Source organism: Apostichopus japonicus, chromosome 14 (assembly GCF_037975245.1).
Source record: "Apostichopus japonicus isolate 1M-3 chromosome 14, ASM3797524v1, whole genome shotgun sequence".
In the NCBI taxonomy this organism is placed as follows: Eukaryota; Metazoa; Echinodermata; class Holothuroidea; order Aspidochirotida; family Stichopodidae; genus Apostichopus; species Apostichopus japonicus.
In genome coordinates, this window is record NC_092574.1 from 13,804,253 (window position 1) to 13,825,065 (window position 20,813).

At 40.2% G+C, this 20,813-nt stretch overlaps 1 protein-coding gene across 1 annotated transcript in view; it reads right to left on the bottom strand.

Annotated features, from left to right (window-relative positions):
- LOC139979487 (protocadherin-16-like) overlaps positions 1-20,813 on the bottom strand; it is a 61,884-nt gene that overhangs the window by 11,967 nt on the left and 29,104 nt on the right. Inside the window, exons 2-12 of the mRNA XM_071990326.1 lie at positions 17,110-17,380; positions 11,844-11,987; positions 10,347-10,586; positions 6,383-7,387; positions 5,666-5,944; positions 4,126-5,097; positions 3,209-3,448; positions 2,590-2,724; positions 1,836-2,045; positions 1,140-1,512; positions 48-305 (exon numbers count right to left, since the gene is read on the bottom strand). Coding sequence (XP_071846427.1) covers positions 48-305; positions 1,140-1,512; positions 1,836-2,045; positions 2,590-2,724; positions 3,209-3,448; positions 4,126-5,097; positions 5,666-5,944; positions 6,383-7,387; positions 10,347-10,586; positions 11,844-11,987; positions 17,110-17,380 — 4,127 coding nt within the window. The remainder of the gene's footprint in view (positions 1-47; positions 306-1,139; positions 1,513-1,835; positions 2,046-2,589; positions 2,725-3,208; positions 3,449-4,125; positions 5,098-5,665; positions 5,945-6,382; positions 7,388-10,346; positions 10,587-11,843; positions 11,988-17,109; positions 17,381-20,813) is intronic.

The window sequence follows — 20,813 nt, forward strand, 5'->3', positions numbered from 1 at the left end:
GGAAACAGGTAACAATGAAAAGACCAAACTTGGATGGCTTTTCTTACCTGTACTTGACCTCTCCGTTGACCCCAGAGTCCTTGTCATCGGCCCTCAATGTAGCAACCATACTGTTAGCAGCTGTTCCGATGGAGATGTTTGACCTGATGGGTTTATCTTCAAACACTGGGGCATTATCGTTTACGTCCAGCAAGGTGACCCTCACTTGGACTTGTTCGCTGCGAGGTCCAATCTGGTCGATGGCACCCTGGTCTGAGGCTCGGACGAGGAAGGCGTGTTCGTCGGTTTTCTCAAAGTCAAATTTCCTGTAGAAATAATTCAGAAACCGTTCTCAAACATTTGTGGTACTCAAAAGAAACACAAGATCAAATTCAGACTGAAATGTGAAACCCAAAGGGACATCTTAAAGAAGATCTGCAGACAAAATTATCTGATTATTCACGGTGGTGCAATAGTTTCAGTCTTTTGGTGTGGCTATTGCTTTCTTTTTTTCTTTTCTCTTTTTCGTTGTTTTAGCTTCTTTTTGTGTACCATTTTTAACCATGAGTTGAGATTAACTGTACACCATACCTGTTTCACCACTACATATAATAAGATCAGAATTGACGCAAAGAAACTTCTGAAAACAGTTGGAAGTGACACTTTGAGAGGTTTGAAACAGGCAACTGACCAACGTATTACTGTAAAAATCTGACATATGCAGTATTTTGCAAAATCTGAGATTTGAACCCTTGAAAGAAAAATTCCTTCCCCAGCATATTTACCCTCTATTCAACACTAGACCCTATTCAACACTAACTGAAACAGTTCATACAAGTCATCTTCATATACTGACTGGGTGCAGGACTAGGTGAATGATGACACACTTAGTGATTCAACTGGTATGTGACAGCTAATCAAAATGGAAAACCACTTAACTTGGCATGAAACAATAACTCTCAAGAGCCAATAAGTGACATTAAATTAATTTGATAGGAAATAGACAAGTCAATCTGGAGATGCTGATTGCTACACATTTGCCATACTACCAAGACAACAGATATAAAATACATTAAAACCAAAAAAGTCATTATCCTATGAAAAGCAGAATAGCCTCTCAAAGGTCTGTCATTGATTGTTTCTGATAATTGACGACTTACCCAGCAGTTACTATTTGTCCCGTGAGCTCATCCATGGCAAAGAGTCGCCCGGTGGTGTTGTCCAGCGAATACAAGATGTCTCCGTTCAGTCCTATGTCCCTGTCCGTTGCTTGAACTGCGATCACGTTTGTGCCTATCTGAATGTCTTCTGAAATGGTCACCTCGTAGATGGACTCCACGAATATGGGGTCGTTGTCGTTGATGTCCAAAACTTGGATGTGAATGACGGTGGTGGTCCACAATCCTGGATCGGACACATCAATGGCCTTCACAGTCAGGTTGTACTCTGGCGTCTGTTCGCGATCTAGTGTGGTTTTCGTGTTCAGCTCTCCGGTCAGCGAATCCAGGTCAAATTTGTCGTCGACGTTACCATCTTGAAAGCAAAATGAAAATCATGAAGGCTAGCGGCTAACACAACAAGGTTAAGATATCAAGCATCAAACAGACATGTATATTGGTCTATGGGCGGCTGGCTGGGTGCCAGGGTGATCGAAGATCCTATCGAAGATCAAATCCTAGTGGGAGTTAAGTTTTAAGGTTGGTATTTTATCTTTCTTTTTTGAATAAAACAATAATTTCACAGTAGACATTTAAAATGAGATAAAAATACTTTTTCAAATACAAACAAATTATTTGCACCTCTTCCTAGCGCAATAAATTCTTAAATCAAATTTTTAAAACCACATGAGTACATACCAGCAATCTCGTAACGAATGACATCCGAGCCCTGGATGTCTGGATCAAACGCAGCAACCACATGGAAGATGCCGGTGACCTGTGCCTCTGGAAGTTGAAGTGAAAACAAGTCGCTGGCAAACATCGGCGGGTTGTCGTTAGTGTCCATGACATGGACAGTGATGGTGGTGACGTCGTAGAAGGAAGGAAACGCCCCATCCATGACGTACACTGAAAAATAAATTAAGAATAAACTTACTAAATACAGCCCAAGAAGACACTTTATGCACATGATTAAATAAACGCCCCATCCATGACGTACACTGAAAAATAAATTAAGAATGAACCAAATAAATACAGTCAAGGAAAACACCTTATGTACGAGAGTAAATAAATAGAGGAAAACTGACTGGGAATATACATCAACAAATAGTGAAAAAAGCAAAGAATTTTGAGCAGCCCATATAGTTGGTAGTGATCCCACTCTTTTGGATGAAAATTTTGTTACACGACTAATTTTTGTTTAGTTTGTTATACTTTATACATTAAAGCCTTTCTACTTACCAGAATTCTATACATAACTGCCACAAAGTGATGTTAAGACTGAGATATTTAAACCACATCATCTGGTGCTGCTGTTCCATCACCTTCCGCTCTCTGCCATTAGACGATGCATGCAGTTAATGTGTAGACCTTCTCCCGATGGATATAAAGTAATAACAGTTTCCTTATGAATCATATGTACTAACCGATATATCCATTTTCTTTGACTCACCTGTAAAACTGTAGTAATCTCGCTCTTCCCTGTCCAGCTTTACTAGTGTTCTTATAACACCTGACTGGGAATCAATCTCAAAGTGATTTTCTGCAACTCCTTCTGGAAGTTCATAGGTCAACCTTCCATTATCACCTAAAACGAAGATAAAAAAATATACATATATATATGAAATGATATTAGCAAGAACTCCATTTATTTTCTGAATGAGCCACTCTTGATAGAGTCATGTAGAAGGACTAGAAGGAGACATTTCTCACACTTTTCAAATTTCATCTTTGATTTTGTTAATTCCATGAACTTAAAAGAGATAATTATATTAAATATGTCGATGTCTATAGTGATTGAATTTCCATTCCTGTCGAAACCCAAACGGAGCAAAGTTCCAGAAGTAAAACGTTTCTTTTCTTTCCCCCTTGCACTTCCATTTGAGAGGCAAAACTAGATTAAATCCTTTGAAAGCATCACTCAAGACTACATAGCAAACTCAGCTGGAAGTTATAGATTTCTCAAAATTCTAGGAACGGTAGCGAGTGAATTTGTCACAGCATCGCAAACGTAGTAATAAAACAAAATAAACTCCACTAAAAAAAAAGAGAAAGAAAAGACATATTCTGACCTGAGTCTCTATCTATAGCTACGACTTGTCCGACCTCGAGGCCTGGATCCTGTTCCTCTGTCACATTGAAGACATACAGAAGCTCCTGAAAGACCGGAGGATGGTCGTTGACATCCTCTACGTATATCTCCACCTCCTGCCAAGATACCAGCTGTACCACTCCTTGGTCGTGGGCCGTGATGTTCAGTTCGTATTTCTGTCTGTGTTCGTGATCCAAGCTGTTTGCTATGGTGAGGAGACCTGGCAAAACGAGATAAAGTATCCACATTTAGACTCTACACAAGCAGTTACTTCCAATGAAATAAAGCAGTTGTCATTTTTAAACACTGCCTGGGTGAGGGGGTGGGTAGGGGCAGCGTTTTGAATACAACTAAAACAGCAAAGTTAGCGTATTATGTATGTTTGAATGAACTTGTTCCCAAGCATTCAAGCATCGAAATTGTTACTTTAAAGTAACTGATTCTCAGGAGTTAATCACATTCTGTGTATAAGTGCCACTTAGGACTTTAATAAAGGTGATTTTGTATTAAATATTACACAACTATAGTTTTGCCTTCCCAACCAATTCACACAAGTTACAATGTTTCTTGTAATATTCTAAATATAATTTCTTTCCCACAAAGGTGCAATATGCTGGCATTTGTATTTACCAGTAGTTAATTACAATGACAACCTCTGCCCCCAGTTCTGATATGCAAACATAGTAGTGCAAAAGTCTTGGCATCCTTAGCATGATGGTAATGTTTGTTTTGCAAATTTAATCCCATAAGACTTTGTTAGGGTTAATAAACATCTGCAATGAATGTTATATATTCTGTACTCAGTTGTATTGGCACCAAGTGCAACTGGTTGTTTCAATGGGAGCCAACAGACTGATCTAGAAATAACTATGTTTCCTGATACAGGATCAAACTGACCTGTGTCTGGTCCCAGGGCAAACTTTCCATCGTCGTTCCCCTGTGCTATTTGATAGATGATGTCTCCATTAATGCCGCTGTCGTAATCTTCGGCCGTTATGTGAATGACGGGGTACGCTATCGGCTCGTCCTCCATCACGTGAGTGACGGATCGGGATGTAAAGACGGGCGCGTTATCGTTCTCGTCGGCAACGACGCAGACCACAGAGGCAGATGTCTTCCTCCTTGCTGCACCCGTGGCCTGGTCCTCTGCCTCGACAGAGAAATGAAACTCGGACACGGTCTCCCTGTCGATAGTCTGAGTGGTGGTGAGGACACCGGTCACCGCATCTATGGCAAGGAGAGTCTGTTCTGGTACCAGTCTGTAGCGAATGTCACCGTTGAGGCCCGAATCTGCGTCAGTGGCTCGGAAGGTCCAGATGGGATGTCTCGCGGGAGAATTTTCCACGACAGCTACGTAAACAGGGTCCACCTGGAACGTGGGGTTATTGTCATTTGCATCTAGTACGTTTATCTCGACGTAGACGGTCACGCTCTGAGGTCTGACAGAAGCCTGATCTTCGACCAGTACTTGAAGTTGGTGATGTGCGACAATCTCAAAGTCCACCTCTTTGGTATTCACCAGCACCCCAGTGGTTCTGTTTATCGCAAACAGGCCGTAAGTGTTGCCACCTACGATACTGTAGTACAACATGTTACTACTGTCGGCGTCAAAGGCTACGATGGTGCCGATCCTGGATCCCTGCGGATCGCTCTCGTTCACGGTGAAAGTGTAGTTACCCCTCAGGACCGACGGTGCATTGTCGTTCACGTCTCGGACTGTGATCTCCGCCTGGACTAGCGAGGTCATTGGAGGGTCACCCCGATCAGATGCCATCACTATCAGCGAGAAGCTGTCTTGAGTCTCCCGATCCAAGACCCTTGCAGTCGTGATATTACCGGTCATGGCATCAATCTTGAATTCCGGTACGTCTATAAATAAAGTAAAACAACAAAGAGAAAAGTGAGAAGACTGTCTCTGAGGAAGTTCGTCTATATCACAAGTGACAATTCCATGACATGATGGAGAAATGTTATGTTGGGTCGGTACATCTTTTACAATTGAACTCAATTTCCCCCCCCTTCCCCCACCCCCTCCCCTGCTGTAGAGAAGATCTGCTTCAAATTTGGAATTGCCGAATCAGAGAAAATTAAAATTGCACGTGTAGTGTGGGTCGTTGACGTTATAAAATGAGTGACTTTGTGTAAGCAAGCATTACGAATTTGCATTTCAAAGTTAATAAGTCAATAATATCTACCTCGTTGTATTCCTTTACCATGATATTGAGAGAATAAAGATCATCTTTTGACTTTATAACAGACATTTCACCTTTGCAATTTACAAGATTTTGAACACTATCGTTTGGATATACTTAAAAGAAGTAGCTAGGAATTTGTAAAACAACCAAGTATTAACATACAGACAAGTAGAATATTCAACATGGTTGACTATGATATTGCTATGTTAATTACACAATTTTTAATCTTTTTTTCAACTCACTGGGTTGGAGAGAGTAGGTCACATCTCCGTACATGCCACTGTCTGCATCCCTGGCCACCACTAGCAGCACGGGTGTATCCGTGGGCTCATCTTCTTTGACCGTTCCTCTGTAAACGGAAGGATGAGAGAACACCGGAGCGTTGTCGTTTAGGTCGTTGATGTGCACGACGACCGAGGCTGAGACAGAGTTGGGCCGGTTTCCGTTATCTGAGGCGGTCACTTCTAGTGTGTAGGTAGCTTGTTCCTCATAGTCTAGGGTTCCGGTCGTTGTGATGAAACCTGTCAAACAGAATTATGATATGACATTGGAAAATGAAGAACCGGTACACTGTAAACAGCACACTAACAACACAGAGATAGAAAAAAATGTGTTTTTTAAACTGGTAAATGAAACAGATCTGATATGAAATAAGATCTGTAATCGTCTGAAATATATGGACACTACAAAATATGAACAAACTTGACCCTTAACACCACTTCCTCTCCTCCCCCTTCCCCCATCCACCACTGTTTTCCCCATCACCCTCTTTCTACATTCATAATCCCTTTTAATCTTTTCATTTTTCTCCTTCCATTTCCCTCATTTCAAATTATTTTTAAAATATGTATAACACCCAGCAGCTCATGGCACTTGATATGTGCTGTCCAATCTCCCAAGATTGCCATTGGGCTCATGAAGGGGAAGGGGGGCTGCCTAAGTCTCAATAGATCATTTACCTGTGCTTCCTCCTATAACAAAAGGCCCATCTGTGTTCATGGTGTAGGTAACTTCACCGTTCTCCATGCTGTCTCGATCGCTGGCTATCACATCACCAATCTTTCTTCCAACATTAACGTTTTCATCTACTCTAAAGGTATAAATCTCCCTGTCAAAGTGAGGAGAGTTGTCGTTCGCATCGGCCACGATGACGTGGACAGCAGCGGTGGTACTCTTGGGTTCCTCGCCGTTATCCATGGCGACCACCTCGAAGATGTAATCGTTCTCCAGCTCATAGTCCAGGCGGTGGTGGAGATAAATCCAGCCAGTGTCTGGGAGGATCCCAAACTTTGAAGCCGCTGGACTCGGAGACAAGGAAAAGATGATCTCCGCGTTGCTGCCAGAGTCTCGGTCAGTGGCCGAGACCTGCAGTATGTTCTGTCCGATCCTGGTGGATTCCGATACGGTCTCTTGATAAGACGGCGCATCGAACTGCGGCCCGTGGTTGTTCACATCGGTCACGTACACTATGAACGTCAGCGTCCTGTCCAGCTGGGGTGTTCCCAGATCGTATGCTCGGATGACCAGTGTGTACTTATCCTGCTGGTCGTAGTTGACCTCCTGAATGAGTGTGACCCTCCCGGTGATCGGGGTTATGGCAAACGTCTCACCCGGATTCTCCAACAGCTCGTACCTGACTACTCCGTTTCCGCCCGTGTCTGGATCAATCGCCTTCGCAATGAACACCACCGAATTACGGGGTTCGTTCTCGCTGATGTGGGTGAACGGGGCAAAGCCTTGAAACGAGGGCGGGTTATCGTTGATGTCCTCGATGGAGACATTGACCTGGGCAGAGGCGTAAGATGGAGGGTTTCCGCTAGCAGCCTGGATATTAAGCAGTGCGTAAGGCTGGACCTCTCGGTCGGGTGGGGAAAGTACGGTGAGTTCCCCGGTCGATGAATCCAGGTCAAAGTAACCGTGCGGGTCTCCCGAATGAATCCTATACTCCACAGGCGACGGGTCTCCTGAAACGATGACAAGAGAATTTTTAGCATGATACTAAAACTACATGTAACTTACAAAAATTGTTCCAATCATGGAATGGAAATTCCTGTTATAGGAAATAGATCATACAAGAAAACCAGGATGGTGAACGAAAAAGTTTGTACTAACTTTGCAGGAAGGCTAGCATGTTTGATGAGTTCAATTTTATGCACGGTTCAGAGGCAATGCATATACATATTCTCACAGTTTGTTATGTAGACATGGATCAAATTTTTTTTGGGGGGGAGGGGTTATGTGAGGGGATGGGCAAGCTGTCCATCACATGTACCTCTAACATACTAAATGGACATTGTTTGGGGGGGGGAGGTGGGCTTCATATATTTTATTGTCTAAGCTAATACTCCTTAATATCTGTACATTGTCTGGTACAATAGAACCCACAAAAAACAGTAAGTTTTGAGAACTATAAGCAAATTTTGTGATAACTTTTTGCTATTTTTATAAATCAATAAAGTTATGTCAATCACGAAATCCCAGAATCTGATGACAATTTTCGTTGACAAGTTTGTTGTTCGTTAGAACAGTACTTTCCTGGTTTCCTGAAAAAAACCTAGACAATGGTATCAAGCAAATACCCTAAAAACAGAATAAAGTTTACCATGCTTAATTTGTGGCCAATAATATTGACCTATAACTTTCCTGCTCCATCTCCTCCTCTAGTGTGTTCCCACCCCCTTGGTCCTGCCCCTTCCCACTCTCGCCTCCCGCCTCCCACCTCTCTCTCCGGATTATTATATAACGCGATCCTAAAGTAATAGATGATTCAACCCTGTAACCCCTTCTCATACTCCTCACCTTACAACTCTTCCAAATGTATAGTACTGGCCCTGAATAGTGAGCATTCTCTTAAATATTGTGTTACAACATGCAGCATATGTTTTGTTACACAACATTCCAGACAATGTAAACAGTTGTAAATTTTATCTACAAGATTTTACCCGTAATGTATAATATACTGTTTATCTGTTGGCCAGATAAGAATTAGACACTTCAAAGGCCAGAGCAGGGTGATGAAGACAAAAAAAAAGAAGCCAAGACAATGTAGTTTGCTCACCCACAGGACTGTGGTTTGTGATATCATACATGTGGTTTGGATATGCCTCTAAACTGACTGTGTTTTACACTGATGTTAAGAAATAGTTTAAAGGACAGCTGACTACAGGAGTGAGTTGTTTGGTATACATACATAGAAGAAAGTAAACTGCTTCAATTCATAAAAAGTTGTCAGAAGTTATCACACAACCTTTAATGTGACATGTCACAAATAAATGAAACAAGTTTACTGTTAAAATCAAGAGAGGATTGAAAACTAGCAAAAAATTTATAAAATGGCCCTAACAAAATACCTAGTTCAGTTTCATACGGTTACAAAGATTTTCATGAAAAATCTGTCAATCACCAATTTATGTTTCCTATCTGATACTTTTTGATGCTGACCAGTAGATAATTAAACACCACAGAATGTATAGCTAGTAGATATTTTTTATACTGACCAGTAGATATTTTCATATCACAGAATTTATACCTAGTAAATCATTTTGATGCTGACCACTAGATATTTAAATACCACAGAATTTATACCTTGTAGATCATTTTGATGTTGACCAGTAGATATTTAAATATCACAGAATTTAGACCTATAGATGCTTTGATGCTGACCAGTAGATAATTAAACACCACAGAATGTATAGCTAGTAGATATTTTTTATACTGACCAGTAGATATTTTCATATCACAGAATTTATACCTAGTAAATCATTTTGATGCTGACCAGTAGATATTTAAATACCACAGAATTTATACCTTGTAGATCATTTTGATGTTGACCAGTAGATATTTAAATATCACAGAATTTAGACCTATAGATGCTTTGATGCTGACCAGTAGATAATTAAACACCACAGAATGTATAGCTAGTAGATATTTTTTATACTGACCAGTAGATATTTTCATATCACAGAATTTATACCTAGTAAATCATTTTGATGCTGACCAGTAGATATTTAAATACCACAGAATTTATACCTTGTAGATCATTTTGATGTTGACCAGTAGATATTTAAATATCACAGAATTTAGACCTATAGATGCTTTGATGCTGACCAGTAGATAATTAAATACCAAAGAATGTATAGCTAGTAGATACTGTTGATGCTGACCAGTAGATATTTAAATATCACAGAATTTATATCTAGTAGATCATTTTGATGTTGACCAGTAGATATTTAAATATCACAGAATTTATACCTATAGATGCTTTGATGCTGACCAGTAGATATTTAAATATCACAGAATGTATAGCTAGTAGATACTGTTGATGCTGACCAGTAGATATTTAAACATCACAGAATCTATATAAATATCTCAGATCTATATATCACAGAATCTATAGCTAAATATCACAGAATTTATAGCTAGTTGTTAGCTAAATATCACAGTTAGTTAAATAGTTAGTTATCACAGTTATATATCACAGTTAGTTAAATAGTAAAATATCACAGAATCTATAGCTAAATATCACAGAATCTATAGCTAGTTGTTAGTTACAGATGTTAGTTGCAGCTGATCGATAGTCTGCAGATGATCGATAGATAATAAAGATGAGGAACTGTATAACCAGGTAGGCAGGCATCTAAAAACTGACCCTCAGCATATTTCGATGAACTGTTAGAGATAGTAGAATGTTTGTCTGGATAAATGGTACAAAAAAAACTTAAAAAATGACAGCATACCAGTAAGGACTGCAGACACATGATGCCAATCCCACCACCAATGCCAAAGGAAGTCAAGTTTAAGCAACCATCTTTAAACACTATAAACCTTCCTCACCGATCACAATATTAATCAGAATATTACAACCTTGAGGGAATGTTGTACACCGGAGAGAAGGATGAGAATAATGGGATAGAATTTAATTACCGGTGTTAGAGTTTGTAGCCTCCACAGTACCGATATAATACGACTGCTCGGAATTTTCAGGAACGGTGAAGAGGTATCTTGTGCTGACAAAGGTTGGACGAGGATCGCCCTGACCGATGATGCTGACAGTGACCTCGGCGTTATCGATGGAGAGTCGACCCCCACCATCCGTAGCTGATACCTCCAGTAGATAAATATTTCTCTCATTTCCATCGAGAGTCCTGTTAACGATGATGTCACCTAAAGAAATAAATTTTGGGAGAGAGTAGAGAAATATGTTTCATACAAGATGGTAAAAATATTTCCACTTTTGAGAATCTTCACAAACAGTCTGCACATAGGTGGTGCCTTTTTGCCGCTAAAAGCATTACAAATTACCATGTAATTCTATCCTACCCTTCCAATGTAGAGTTGTGCCTGGTCTCATTGCTCTTTTCACATTTTTATCTTTAAATATCTTCACTTTTCCTGAATTCCTTTTTATCCACCTGATCAACAAACAAAAAGCTTCCCTTTTTTTCTTTATTATAATTATGTGTGGGAATCAGATTACCGGATTTGTCTGGGAAATGTTATAACTTTTTTGTTTTTAATTTCATGTAATCAACATTTGCAGCTAATAATTATCGACATACACTAGTTCCTTAAAATACCATCACATGGTATTTTAATACCTGTCTTCCTTCAATGACGCCAACCTTTCAAAGAACATGTAAATTATACCCATAAAAACCTTCCTGACAAATTGCTTTTCGTTTAGCATCTAGAGACCCATGTGTATGCTGAGTCAACAAAATTGTGGAATAATTACAGTATAGGCAATCCCAAAGCATCTGCATTGATTGACAGTTAGAGAAGTTGTCATAAACCTCATTAATATTCAATAATGATATACAACGCTGTCATCTGACTCAAAGAAATGTCTATGGGGACATAAATGTTGGAGACAAAGACTGCTTACACAAATTGATGCAAAAATACTACATATGGTAAAAAATTAAAACTAAATATTTTGAGAAAAACTAAGTTGTTTTGCTGGGGGGGGGGGGTTGGGGAGAGAAAGGGGTTGTTTGTTCCTGCTCTTTTTCTTTATCTTTTCTCCTTTTTTTTTTTTTTGCTGAAAGAAGAATATGTTCTGTGACCAAAAGATTCAAACTGCTACATAAGTAAATCTTTGTGTCATCCATAACAATTTATATTGATCCACAGGAAATTATTTAGCATTAGAAATCCAAAGCAAAATTGCCAGAGACATGTTAAAACTTGTGGGAGCTATAATGTTTTAATGCCTTTGTTTAGCTATTTATGTTAACATCAGCTATCTTTATCCCTAAACTTTTCTCATGCAACCACCATCATTAACACCTTATAGAATGTTGAAAACTAAATTGTTTTGCTCAGTATTTTTTGGGGGAGGGAAGGGGGGTGGGGGAGAAGAGGGTTGTTTTGTTTCTGCTCTCAGAGAATGTTGAAACAGCAGTGATAGAATAATCTTACCTGTGGTTGGATTGATGCGAAACGCTTGGTTGTCATTGCCTGATTCAATGGTATATCTGATAATCCCAAAAATGCCAGAGTCCCTGTCCTCCGCAGAAACGGACGTAACCACCATGTCCCTTCCAGAGAACTCTAAAATATCAACTGTAGAAAAGAACAAAGAAAGTATGAAATTTATATGAAATAAAGGAGGAACAAAAAACACTAAGATCCTTGGCTACAGTTCCGTACGAAAAACAAACAGGGAAAAACTAGACGAAAAACACACGATACAGACACTTTGGATGGTAGAATGAGAAGGGCATTGACTGGGGGAGCCGTTGTTATAAGGTTACCAGTTCATTCTAGACACGGTCGAACGGTGAAAAAATCAGTGAAAATTTTTTCAATTTTCAATGTACTAAGAGAATCAAATGATAATAAGGACCATACAGTTAGGTAGTCTAATATTGGCAAGATAAATTTACCTCTTTTATGTAAACACACTTGTGTTAAAAAAAGTCCTCGATGCCTCTATTTCCTAAACAACACTGTCCAGAAAGACCAGCAATTGTTACTGATTGAAGCTTTTATGATACAGTGAAGAACTAAACAATTTTAAGGGGAGCATCGATTCCATCTAAGTACGTTTTGAAGCTGGTATATAGCATACTTTGTAATGGTAAGTATCTCTTACCAACAATTACGGTAAAACAAAAATGTTACAAATTCTTTCCTGTCAGCCAGTTTCAAACCTTCAAACAGAATGCTAGAGCGGCTTAGTGATTCCTTAATTGCCACATTTTATATCAGGATATTTAAATTGCATACTGCATGAAAAAATATCAAGCTTTCGCCATTGTAGATATCAAGAATACTTGCATTTGTTTTTGTGGGCCCAACTATCAAGTATGAAGTCTATCTAAGCTTGAAATTTCAAGTCACCATGGTTACAAGCTTTTCAGGCTTTGATATCTATTGACCTAACTTTACCTTTGACTTTTGTTACAAGAACTGCTCTTGCAATCACTGTTTCAAAAAAAACCTGTTCACAAACGGTTCTTAAAACCATTTAAAAAACTATATTGTAATCACTCTATTCAAGTTTAATTCATTCTTTGAGGCTAGGCTGTTTAAAATTATCCTGTTGACAAGGCTTCCATACTTTGACCTCTACTGACCTTAAATGACCTTTAAACTCCACATACAACACAAGAGGGTATCATTCACTCGCTGAAACTACACACACATTAAGCGGTCATTCTTGAAGATTTGCTGTTGAATTTACAAGGTTTCAGACTTTCACCTCAATTACCTTTCGATTCCATCAAGTGCAGCAAAGTTCTTTTACTCAATAATGGTTTAGATTTAAAAAGTTCACCCACGCTATCCTGTGAGTTACTCTGTTTACAAGCTAATGTCACATACACACAGACAGACTCACAGACAGACTCACAAGCCATCACCAATGCATAGCTGCCTTTTGCCTTCGGCAAGCAAACAAAGATCTGGGCGATAGTTCTAAATTTAAACAATGTTATTTCACATCAAAGGTGCTTTTTTATTTCAATCAGGCTTGGTGACTCCATTTTGGGGTCAAATACTTCCACCGCTAAGAGTCATGCCTCCCTTGTAATTCTAAACAATGATGTCACAGAACATTATTGATGTAACAAACACTGTGCGTACTAGGAAATAACCTAAGAAAGTCTCTTCAGACTACACACAGGGAACATATATTATAAAACTTACTGGTTTATATATTTACGAGTGACCCACTTACCTGTCTCCCCACAACCTATGCACCGCAATTGATTCGAACCTGTCGTCGCAGCTCAAGCTGCTAGTTCCGGGGGGCAACACTCCCCTGATGAAAGAGACTCTTCCCCCTCTTGGAGGCGGGATTAACTTTGAGGCTGGGGATAAGTATATCTCCGTTTGCCGTGGGGACCTCGCTCCAGCCGGCTTTCCTTCCGGATTGGGCGTTTGCCCTTACTACCCCGTTCTGGGGGCCCAGCAGTTGTTGAACTCATCGGTTCCCGGCTCCGGGACCGACTCCTGGGATCCGGAGTGGAACCTCGGTTCCGCACTCCCTGTGAGGTCTCGCTGGACCCGTGGTCTCGTCGGACCCGGGCCCCCGGAGCCCATCTCCGGGTACCACTCCTCTCGACCCGGACATTCTGTCCATTCCGGTCGGAATTTCAAATGGGCTATTTATTGGCCTTGAGCCTTGCCCTTGCCTTCCCCCTTGGTCATAGAATCCGGACGGTGCCGGGACCTTGGGGGGCAATATCTCTTTCTCCTCTCTCTCTCTCCTCCGGCCTCTCTCGCCGGACTCGGGCTCCCGGAGCCTATCTCTGTGTGCGTACCACGCCGGGTACCACTCTCCTCGACCCGGACATTCCGTCCGTTCCGGTCGGAACTTCTAAAGGGCTTTTTATTGGCCTTGAGCCTAGCCTTCCTTGGGTCGGAGGGGAACGTCTGTTCCGGGCTCCTTCTGAGGTCTCGCCGGACCCTGGCTCTCCGGAGCCCCTCTCTTTGCGCGCACCACAACGGGTGCCGCTCTCTGCGACCCGGACGGACTGTCCGCTCTGGCCGTCTTTGTCATGGGCTTTTGGTTGGCCTTGAGCCTTGCCCTTGCCCTAGCCCTTGGTGATACATCCGGACAACGCCGGCACCTTGGGTGGCAAATCTGCATCTCTCTCTCTCTCACATGGGCTTTTGGTTGGCCTTGAGCCTTGCCCTTGCCCTAGCCCTTGGTTGTACATCCGGACAACGCCGGCACCTTGGGTGGCAAATCTCCATCTCTCTCTCTCTCTCTTCTCCGGCCCTCTCCTGGCCTCTCTCCATCTCAACTCCCACCAACTCTCTCACTTCCTCTTCATCTCCTGTCTCTCCTCCGATTCCCTCCAGGGGAACTGTGGGTTCGGTGATAGATCTAACCTGTCCCGGCCTGCTAGCCAGGTGTCGATGTGCTGCCACTGTCTGGTGAAAACAAAACAGACTAGACAGAGGTCTCGGAACAGTTCACACATTTAAGGTGGCTTCGAGACATGTCTGAGAAACCCACGTTAAGGAGAGACTAACGGCAAATAGTCTAACGTATCAAACGGAACGACTATAAGGAGGAAGTAGGGTGGGAGTATGCTAACAGAGAGTAAAGTTACGTGACAAAAACAACGCGCCCCGCTAGAGGCTCGCGGCTTACAAGGTACGCTACAATAGTGAAAAACTTCCCACACTTAGAAGCGAACACGTAACTAGAATACATGAAGGAAAAGGACGAAGCATGTATACAAGGGAGAGAACCCCTCTATCCGCGTACAGAGCGGGAAGGGAGGAACAAGGCTACGAGATACGCCCCAAGTGAAAACTCCCGACACTTAGGAGGTGCACGAGTAGCGAAACCCATGGAGAACATGAAAATATGTACAAATATATGAAGGTTCAAACAAGAACAACAACAACGTAATCGAACCGCCTAGTATTGGATAGGAGTTCGCGGCATACAAGATACGTTACAAGGAGAAACACTTCCGACATATGGAAGCAACGTAACTAAACATATATGCATTGAAAACTTGTAAAAGGACGAAACATGTATATAAGGGAGAGAACCCCCTAACCGCGAACCAGCGGAGGGGGGAACAAGGCTACGAGGTACACCCCAAGTCGTGAGACTCAGGGAGCGCACGTAGCAACAACTGGAGGAAACATGAAAATATACAACAATATATGAAATCAAGGATACTCCCGTCTTAACATGAAAAACAACGAAACGAGCCGACTATCTCGACTAGTTAGGAGATATCGGAACGTGGCTACAACTACGCTACAAAAGTGAAAACCCACACTGAAAGCGTAAAAATTAACGAAGTACATGAAAGCAAAACATCTTATGCTAAGTAAGAAAAGCTAAAACACATGTACATACGGAAAAACATGCCTATCCGCGTAAACAAGGCGGTATAGGCAACGCTACAAATTACGCTACAAGGGGAAAACCCACACCAAAGCGTAAGAAGTAACGAAGGTACATGAAACAAGCAAAACATATTATCTTTTAAAGTAAGAAAAGCTGAAACATGTACATACGAAAATATATGCCTATCCGCGTAAACAAGGCGGTATAGGCAACGAACGAAGTAGTCTCGCAGAGCTACTACCTGTTACCCTAAAAACGTTACGTAAGAAAAAACGAACGCATGGGCGAGAGTGTACACTAAAAACAGCCCCCAAAAACACCCTTCCCTACAAGAAAAGGATACTTATCAGGCTGGAAAAGATCCTTGGAAGTGCAGAAGTCCTGATAGGAAACTTCTAGAGTATAAATCCAAGGTAATCCGGGCGAATTTCGCGAAAATTTTTCAAACTCCGAAAAACACATTGAGACACTTTGTGGGTAGAAAAATGAAGGAAGGCCATTTGGGCCAGTGAGGGTGTACAGTGTTAAAAGATTACCAGGGCATTCTAGACACAGTAGAATGCGGTGCATAGGTTGTGGGGAGACAGGTAAGTGGGGAACGAAGTAAATTTAATGTGACAAACAGTTGAGACTAACAAAAAAAAACTCCCCTGAGGCTTGTGGGTAACTTGCAGACATCATAATTTTGGGCTAATTTTTTACTTGCAAATAGGTTTTGTTACTTCTATTGCAAGTAGTCCATCTCGTTAAAAACTACACTGCAAAATTGTGCTAGTGTTGTTGCATTCTTCCTACATATCCACCAACACCTACACCACCGAAAAAAGAAAGCCTTCACAGTTAATTTCATCAGTTGCCACACCAAATTTTTTCGAGGGGTGCTAATTGTGACACTCGCTACCTCACCTCTGATGCAAAAGTTACTGGTTCATGTCAGACATAGCATAGTCAAAGGTCCAACACTAGGTTCACGGTGCCAAAATCTTCTTCAAAAGGAAATTCACACCTCAGGTTTCTTAGATATAAGCCCTGACTAGTGCATTTGCCTTGTCCATGGGAAAACCTACACTTGCAGTATTGAAAATGCCACGCAGTACGCAACAGCACGAAACACCAAAATATTAACCAATTATGATATTTTTGTCTGACATACAATGCCCATATAAGGAAAAGCTGCTAGGTGACAGCTAAAACGTCTTGCTAAGTACTGTGTAACAAAAATGACCATGTCCATTCACATGAAATTTCACAAGATTGATCACAATCAACAGAAAACTTTTTAAGTCAAAAAAGGATACTTATCGGCCTGTGATGCTTATAAACACTTCAGTTTTTATCTAGATGTAAGAAATCTCATTGTACCTGCATAAGATTCAGGATAAAACTCTGGAGCGTTGTCGTTGACGTCAAGAAGATCGACCTCCACCAGCACCACCGATGAGAGACCTCCACCGTCCGTAGCTCTGACTTGAAACTCAAAGGACGTGATCCCGCCATCTCGGTCCAGTTCCTGTGTGGTACAGATGTCGCCACTGTTTGGGTCTATGGAGAACTGCGAATGAGATGGAATGCCAGCGCCAGTCGAGTAGGTCACCTGTCCTGATGTACCAGCATCGGCATCGGTAGCTTGTACCTGTAAACAAAACCAAATATATGAAACTGTATCAAATAATTGTTCAAAGCGAAAATAGCAACAATCTGAAATTTATGCAAAGAATGGCATCTGATTATCAATCTTTACCTTCAGTAAGTCCAAATCTTACTGGTTTGGATATTTACAAGTGACGAGCTTACCTGTCTCCCAACAACCTAAGCACTCTTGTTCTACCTTGCCTGGAATGAACTGGTAACCTTTTAAAGACATGCACCCTCTATATCCGGACCTCTCTGGTCAATGCCCTTCCTTCTTATTCTACCACACAAAGTGCCTTGATGTACCTTTTATCAATCTTTACCTTCAGTAGTTGACTGACATTATCCGTTTTTACTTTTTCAAACACTGTGTATACTAGTCTTAGTCTTTTGATTTCAATGTGCTTCCTCTGAATACACATATGTAGTACCAGGGAGTTGTTATAGAATTCCCTGGTAGTTCAATAAATGGTTATTCACATGTAAATGTACTTAAAAGACCAACTGTAGTGGGGAGAAGGGGAGGCGGAGTTGGGATATGCAAAATGAGGTACAACATAATTTTGAAATATGTAACATTCCTCTGTTTCATACACATGCAAAGCTTGTGTTGCTGTTTGATGCTTGTGGAAAGTATGTATAGTAGCATACATGTAGTGTATAACATGAATGATACAAGATCTATAACAGGGAAGGGGGCAGATTGGGTGCGGTTGGGATGGAAAATTACCTCAGAGATGGAATATGAATTACATATACTGTATGTCACTTATATTCAAAGCACAGTTAGAAATCAAAAGTGTTCCTATGCTTATCTTTGTCTGATAATGATTTGCAATATTGCTTGGCTCCTGGATCCAATCCCATACCCGGCTTACAACCCTGTCCCTCCTTCCTTATCTCTTTTTGCTCAAAAACTTAAGTTAAATACCACTGAAACTCCTCTATAACGTACTGTACATGCCTAATTGTTCGTCTTCATTGTACTACGAAGATTAAATTGTGTTACAAGGTAAGTCTCAATATACCCTGGTAGTGTACAGTAGCAAGGAGGTAGGTCTTTTCTAGACTTCAAACATTGGTACTGTTACCTCAGAAAAGTGAAGAGAATGTTATAAACATAAACAAGTGGAATGCTGCTCTCAGATTATCAATCACTGCTTCATAAAATTCAAAACCCCACTGTCAACCCCGATCTTGAAGCAAGCTTGCAAAGGTCATCCCTCAATTCTATCATGAATATTAACTATAAAACCACATGCAGACCACATTCTCATCAACTTATACTATAAATAAAAGTTGCCTCCCCAACATACAGGAACATGTTTTTTTTTACCCTGCTACCTGCCACCTCTGAGACATTTTACTACTACAAAGGTCAAAGGTTAAAGACATTCCTATATTTCATGTCACATGTTCTCAGAATGAAAACCAAAGGTAGTCTATAAAAAAAAAATTATTTATATTTTTATTCTTTATAATAAAGAAATCATATGTAGTCTATACCTGAACTTCTAAATAAGTACACTCAGACAGTCTGATCACTTTAGTGAAAATCACCACACTTCAAGCTTTTTTCAAGGTTTCTCAAAAATTTGATAATAATAACATTGTTTGTACAACAAAGATACTGTATATCTACGACTTAAAACTTCTCGTACTATTGTTTGGTCAGTGCCACAAAAATGACTTCATTATGTAAAGAGAATTATCATTAGGATTGCATGTAGGCTTTAGTATTTAAGTGAGAAACCCTCCCACCTACTAACTTTGGATGTTTGCAACTTAATTGCGATGGTGCATACCAGTCTCCATGTAAACATTTCATTGCATGCAATGATGTTAAAAAGAACTTGACATATTCCTAGTTTTAAAAAATTCTTCACTTTATTATATCACTGTAATGTATTTATTTTTTGACCAGAAAACTTTGCTTTATTGTTATTTCGTCTGCTTTTGACTACACATTACAAACTACTAGTCTAGTTCACTATCAATACAAATTCCAAGTCGACTTTACTTAATCCTTTCTAAAATGTTCTTAGTTCTTACACAAATAGACTAAGTAAAATTAAAACATGGATCTGAGTAAGGGATCATAATGGGCATACAGTTGCTATCTGCCAAGAAATAGCTTTTTGAAGAGGCTAAAAGCCCCTTAGCCGTGCAAGCATCCCATTTACTGTATGGATATTTCATTAGACTAATAGACTTTGCCACTGGGGGAGGAAAGCGAGAAAAAGGCAAAACGGAATCTTGAAGCAAATATAACCCTCAACAAAATCCTTTCCACATCAAGTTACAAGAAGAGATATATATACCATCCTCACAAGTTCAAAGAGGGAGAGGTAGTGGGGGGATGATAGCTGAAAGAGGATATAATTCTAAACTTTGTTTTGTGATGTAACAGAAAACTTGTTTTTCCCAAAATACACTATGAAGTACAACAAACTTCATACACAGTTCCAAAACAACACTCACAAAAGATGTTATCAGGTTAACCTATTAATATATATATGACTATTACAAGTACTATTGTCGCATGTTACACACCATTGACTTTTACAAGCTGTTTACTGAATACGTTTAATGATAAATTCCCACACTTCTGCAGGATGTGGCTTTGAAATATTAACTCTGACTATCTTTGAAAATAAAATGTATTTAACTATTTCTAGCACACAAAATGGAGGGGTGTAGGTCAGTGGGCTTAAGTTATTCAGCTCGAACAGAAGGTGTTTACAGCTGCCCGGCGAGACGACCCTTTATTCGATCCAGGGCATTTGTATGGACTAACTAAAAGCTTTGCATAAAGAGCATCTTGGCCCTAAAAGATAACCAATTTACAGAATGGAAAGGAAACAATTATGAAAAAGTTTCCAAGCATGAAAAATTCAAGAATCCAAATAAGCTGTTATATTTGCAAGACAATGCTGTTGAGATTTGTGACAAAAAAAGGAAAGAATATTTAAAATGGACTCAAAAAGAACCCACTTAAATGAACAGTCACGTAAAACCCCTGGGAGAGAAATTAGGTACTAATTGAGTGGATGTTAGCAGAAATGGCTGATAAAACTTACCAAGAGGCTGAGCAGTTTACAAATTGAGAATGTAGTTGGAATAATCTTCTAATTAACAGGAACTTATTTCAACAGTTTGAAATTGTAAACCTTATATCTCTACCGGGCCTAGAATTTCACAATGTAGGCACTTAATTGCTCAAAGCAATGCAAGTGCGTTAAAAAAAATTAACTTACTTTAAATCAAATCCATGCAATTCCACACATCAGTTAACTTACTGTATTGATTTTGATGATTTACATTCTTATCGTCTACTGGCACAACAATTTCAAACTTACTTTCTTTTTCTTCCCCATAATAACGGCAAGATCCACCTGAATTTAGCTACTACATAGCCTCAATTTCGAGGCATG